This window comes from Opisthorchis viverrini (genome assembly GCF_000715545.1).
Source record: "Opisthorchis viverrini unplaced genomic scaffold opera_v5_254, whole genome shotgun sequence".
In the NCBI taxonomy this organism is placed as follows: Eukaryota; Metazoa; Platyhelminthes; class Trematoda; order Opisthorchiida; family Opisthorchiidae; genus Opisthorchis; species Opisthorchis viverrini.
The window spans coordinates 246,375-252,374 of record NW_008751906.1 but is presented as its reverse complement, the minus strand read 5'-3'; the positions used below and the strand labels follow the sequence as shown (position 1 = coordinate 252,374).

At 42.0% G+C, this 6,000-nt stretch overlaps 1 protein-coding gene across 1 annotated transcript in view; it reads right to left on the bottom strand.

Moving 5' to 3' along the window:
- Positions 1 to 939, bottom strand: part of T265_14724 (hypothetical protein) — a gene marked incomplete at both ends in the record, with an annotated part of 37,194 nt that extends 36,255 nt beyond the window's left edge. Inside the window, one exon of the mRNA XM_009174959.1 lies at positions 601 to 939. Coding sequence (XP_009173223.1) covers positions 601 to 885 — 285 coding nt within the window. The remainder of the gene's footprint in view (positions 1 to 600) is intronic.
- Positions 940 to 6,000: the final 5,061 nt, after the last annotated feature.

The following is a 6,000-nucleotide window of genomic DNA, read 5'->3' as shown; positions in this document are numbered from 1 at the left end:
TATATATATATATATATGTATATTTGGTGATGCCATCATAAAGGAAGTATAATAAATGAGCTCAGAGATCCGTAGAGGCACCAACCTGAATGACTCACCAATGTGGATGATCAACGGGGAGAACCGTCCCAGTACTAAATCGTATGGACCTTAAGCCCGTCTGGGATGCGCTTATATCGTGTTTCTCTAATTTACTCATCGAATTCTATTTTTCACATTGTAACACATTTCTGTCTTTCTCTGGTGAGATTTCTGATGTCAGAAGTGCACATGGGATGTCGCACACAACCAGTTTACCTAAGCCAGTTTCCAGTGAATCGTACCTGGACAAAGTTAGATTGCTTACAATCGTGCATGAATCAGATGTAGTTAACGGTTCAAAAAGTTCAGATCAACAAGTGGAAACGCAGTGCCACCTGGTTCAATGATAAAGATATCTAAATACGTACATTTCATGACTAAGACATTTGATATTTCAAGATAGAACACTTACGAAAACTGTAGAAGGCTTTGGAATAGTGGATACGAAGCATACAACAACTTAGGAGCACAGATAAATTTTTGCTTCTAGTCCCCCTCAATTTGTAAGATGGCACTTACCGTCCATGCACCCCAGAGTCCGTCCGGGGCTTCATACAGATCTATATCGAAATTAAGATCTTTCATGAGTTCCATTAACAAGTCCATTGTCAGCCCTGAACAGCATCCATCGACATAGTCGGATGCGTTAAACGGCAGTGTGTTGTTGACCAGCCCTCTCTCTTTCTGATAAGACGATGTTTTATCGAAGGTTACATTTTCTCCCGTAGCATGCCGTGGTGATTCTGTTACCGAGGAGAAGCGAGTTCTTTCCGTGGCCTGGATGACCGGATCGGTGTCAAACATTGATTCAGGCCGCAGTTTACAAGGCAGAGAATTTCCGTCACATTTTCCATCCTCCTAAGCCGGCGAAATATGGATTCAGGGCAATTATGCATTAAAAATATATACATGTGCTTGAAATTTGTGTGCAGTTTACTTAACAAACATCCACACATTAGATTCATATAGCAAACTGTAAAGTTTTCTGGAGGAAATACGACAAAATGTAAGCTGTGTAACCAAAGAGACAAATTTACTAGGTATTGCTGGACGGTTATTTGATATTTAGCCTGGAAGTCGAACAAGTTCTGTGAGGTTTGACGCGTCAGGATGCTAGATTGTTCATCCTCAAGCAATAACGTCTGAGAGAATGAATGAGAATGAAAAGGGAAAAAAGAACGTTTACGGGTTTTGGAACATCAGTATCGACGATCAGAGCGCAGAGCTGTACCACATCGCATGTATCACCTCTACCCAGACTTGCACCACCACTGTTCCAAATGAACTCGAGATCACTCAGTAGTCGGAGCGGGTAAGCCCTGCCCAGGCAAGGATGGAAGTGCAGCGGTAGAGGTGCTTTCACGAGATGCGTGTTTAAGGTAGGGGGCTAGACACTCGGCTCGATGCACGCACTAGTAAAAAAAAGCAGGCTTGACTAAACGACCATCTCGTTTGAAAATATGCAATTCACCAGTGTGGCGGAGGTTGCGGACACAAGCAGTCCGTTAGACAATGGAGTGTGCAGTTTGGTCCTACGTAAGTCTGTGTTCGTGACCCATGGCTGTCGTGTTTACTGTTAAATGATTGGACGAGTAACTCAAGACGAAGGCGGTCGGCTTGTATGCTGACTGCCTTGGTGCACTTGTGAGTTAGAAAACATTGAAATGAAGACCCGCTGCGCCATGACAAAATTACATGGTGAAAACAATCAGGACACGAACGAACTGGGCAGGGAATCTACTGTGTGCGTCAAATCGGTTCATGTATTATCTGGGATGGTGGTGTACGTTTTTAGGATTTTTTTATAGCCCGGTGACCTGAAAAAAGTACATCAGGAGCGAAATAGGATGAAGTGGGCCGAGGAACACGCCCCAAGTAATCTCGGAAGTATGTGGTCCACATTCTGCATAGGCTAATCTAATTATTCAAATTAGTTTTTTGGACACCTAGTTTCTTTTCTAGCTGTGGGAATACTGAGGGACTGGAAACAGCTGTCTCACGAATTTGGTTGCCGTCTCTGCAAAGAAATCAGGTAGTTTGACTGCAGGTAAGTTGAGTTGTTACGGCAGATCTCACGTTATACTTCTTCCAACATAAGACCACAGACCTATGCAACTGGGTTCTCACAACGCAAGCCGAAAGGGTGGAAACATTCATAACGGTGGATCGGAAGGATAGCGAATGGATAGTCCATTCTTTGGCTTCAAATTACATCTTGTAAGCAAGGGTAAGGGCAAGGTGGTCTCTGTTTTTAGGATTGCCATTTGATGTGTCCTCTGTTTTCCACCTGTAGGAACACGTAGTTTTGACAGCGCATGGAAAATAAAAAAAGACGCACCTAATAGAAAACAGTTTTGGATCGTACGCACAAATTACAAGGTCCACAAGGATGGAAAGAGCTGGTGTTGTATTTCACGCAGCAGATTGGTTAAACGAGCTTAAGGATTTTGGTTGTTTAGTCTGACGGAATTCATGGTTGCCCCAGCTCTAGGAAATTGCGGCGCAGAAAGTGCCTATGGGGATTACAACGGATGAGTAGATCAAAAACATAGACGGCTCTCAACGGTAGTAAACTGTGAGCCTTAATTTGCATATTTTCGCTGCTGATCACGACTAGAATAATGAAACCCACCAAAGAAGGACTAGCAACTGTCCCGAATCCATCACACCGAGCTATACGTCTGTGAAAGACGGGAGTTAATTTGATACTTGGTCGAATGAGCTTCTGAAGTGAATGATGATAAACATCACGTACGATTTTTCGGTTTATCCGTTTTAGCACAGGCGAACATTGCTTTCCGTCGTGAAGCAAGGAAGTAGGTCTGCAGATTTTGTGTTGTTTATGTTGCTGTTGTCGTTGTAGTAGTATCTTTGAATTCGCCTCTGTACGACTTTTTTGGTCGCAGGGTGAAGATGAACTTCCTGAATAAGAACTCATGGGATTCAGATCTCTACTCGAATTGTATGTAAAATACCTAATCCTTAAAAAATCTAGACACAATACAAGTGATAAAATTAGGCTGGGAAGGGAACATCACCTTTCCAAAGTAAAACGTCTTATTTATGTATCATCCAGGGCTATAATGGCCTGTACATGTAGAACATTCAGCAACCCCACTCGAACAGCTTTCAAAACCCGCTGTGCTACAAGCGTGCGTCAACATCTAATGAACAAGCAGTCTATCCCCCCACATTATAAGAAATGGAATGGAGAATGTAGATGGGTTACAGAATGTGGATTGTGAAGAAAGGTTCATGTTTGTCAGCCAGTTCCCTTAAAATGTTCTCCACGCTAAAGGTGACCTGATCGTCAGTCGACGATCAATGTGAGGAGACTCCGGACTTAAACTGTCAGCCGATATGAGGCTACGCATTGAAGACTAAAGAAAGGGACAAGGTTGCATTGCTCAGAAACAGAGCACTTACAAACTCCATGTGGATCTCAGCATTGTTTGTACAGCACCTTTCTGTCGTGGTAGAGGCTTATGTCATCATATTCAAATGCATCAGATGATCATCCTGCAGTAATCTCAGCCACAACAACCAGGTAAACACAGACTAACTAGAAAACTGGGGGCACAGGGGGTTGTCCAACTTAGGTCCACGGAATGGATACTGGATACTACTAGGTTCTTAGGAATAATATAGTCGTATAGCAGTATAGCAACCACTTGGCGAAGAAATTTTCGACGAGTCACAGTGTATTCTGCTTTACGGCGCATATTGAGAAGCGCAACCGAATGATTAATCATATACGAACATTTTAAAAACGTCCTAGGTTTTCGGTAGCTGAGTATGCTTGAAATAGAAACTACAGTCATATGTACTGGTCAAAGTGGATGGAGAAGTCAATGAAGTGTGGGTGATGCTTTGAATCAGACTGAACGATTCTATAAAAAATTCTAAGTGGTGTGGTTTAGCATACCATACAAGTTACTGTTGCGCTTGCATCGCCCTTTAGGAATAGCTTTCTTCTTTCTGCAAACTACACGAGGTACTCAACTGTATGTGGTTCCGTCGACATAGCTGAACAAAAGCAAGCCAGGGTGGAGAATTTGAGATGAGGTAATGACGACTCTAAAGTAACCGAGTGTTAAGGCAGCTAAAACTTATTTTAATTGTGTATTGTTGATTGGAAAACATACGAACAAACTTGAAAAGGCAGACAGCTGCGGGAAAAGTCTAGCGTGTCCGACTAAAAATGAAAACACCAACAAACCGCCGATTACCAGGGTAACCCAGCAAGAAAGGCACAATCAAGTAAGGTGTTTAGCATTTCATGTGTTCAGAACAAAACTGTAAAAACGAGAAAAGAGACTCTGGTCAAACTCAAGACTTCCCTTAAATAATTGATTGTAGGAAGAGAGACCCGAATATTCTAACCTAAACAACTAATTCTTGTTTATCCTGCCACATTGCCCTAACATGATTACTCACGTTTTTCTAGTAAAGCTTTGGTTCCTGTGGATTTATCATTGATTTTCAAAGTGGGTTATAAAAAAGACCGAATCCTATTAGTTTCGAACCAAAATTTAGATCGATTTTCCTTTCAGTCGAAAGAAGGCTGCGTTTTGTCCTTTTTTGTGATATTTATTTATTTGTGACTTTTTTAAACGAAATTCTCCGCGGCAGAAATTGAAAAAGAATCAAGTTCTATCGATTTTACTGTCATGGTTTTGAAAACTCAAGAACCCGAAAGAGCCAACCAACACATGAGGGACCGGGCTACACACGTTGTGAGCACCGATAGAAGCTTCTGTCTGAGGAGCCTCGACATTTCCCCACAGCTTTCTTAACTTACTCGTGGTTACCTAAAAAATATGCTCACAGGCTCCCTGTTGAACCATCACATTTTAAAGAATCCGTCTGGTAATCAAAAATGCTACGCAACATATCCTCTTATAGGACAGATTACAATTAGGTTCCAGTTAGATCAAGCAATACGTTGGCTGATTCTAGTTACGTTTTAGTAAGAGCTATTTCCTATGAACTGCTTTTTTCGTTTACTCATATTTATCCATCTAATATCATGCATTTATCTTTTGTCATTTATCCTTATTCCTGAATCACCTACTAAGATCGAATTCTTCTTGTATGGTACCGAAATTCTAAACGGGCTTCCATGGCCCAACTAGGTCTCAGAAGTGGATGGCTCGGTGCTCCTTTACGTGTGTTAGCAAACTGTTTTCGCGCTTGTCGTTTATTCCTTGATGGCGTCACCCGTCGATTCGAGTGAGCGAATATTATGCGCAGCAGCTAGTAACTTAGCCAGAGCGCCAAAATAAGCCATTTCACGAGCATCTATTCGATACCAATTTTAATGCTAATTATCCACTGACTTTTAAGGTGAATTTTAGGCAAGAACCGAAGGTATTTAAGCCATTTTGGGTTGCGAGGTTCTCTGGGTGTTACCAACTATCTGCATCCGATTAATTTCACGATCAAACACTCCAAGTCATGTGCTGAAAAAAATGGGCACCGTAGTATTCCGAAAAAACGGGCTTCCATGGCCCAACTAGGTCTCAGAAGTGGATGGCTCGGTGCTCCTTTACGTGTGTTAGCAAACTGTTTTCGCGCTTGTCGTTTATTCCTTGATGGCGTCACCCGTCGATTCGAGTGAGCGAATATTATGCGCAGCAGCTAGTAACTTAGCCAGAGCGCCAAAATAAGCCATTTCACGAGCATCTATTCGATACCAATTTTAATGCTAATTATCCACTGACTTTTAAGGTGAATTTTAGGCAAGAACCGAAGGTATTTAAGCCATTTTGGGTTGCGAGGTTCTCTGGGTGTTACCAACTATCTGCATCCGATTAATTTCACGATCAAACACTCCAAGTCATGTGCTGAAAAAAAATGGGCACCGTAGGTATTCCGAAATTGTTTTTTGTGTAATTTTCATGTGCCACTCCACCCATA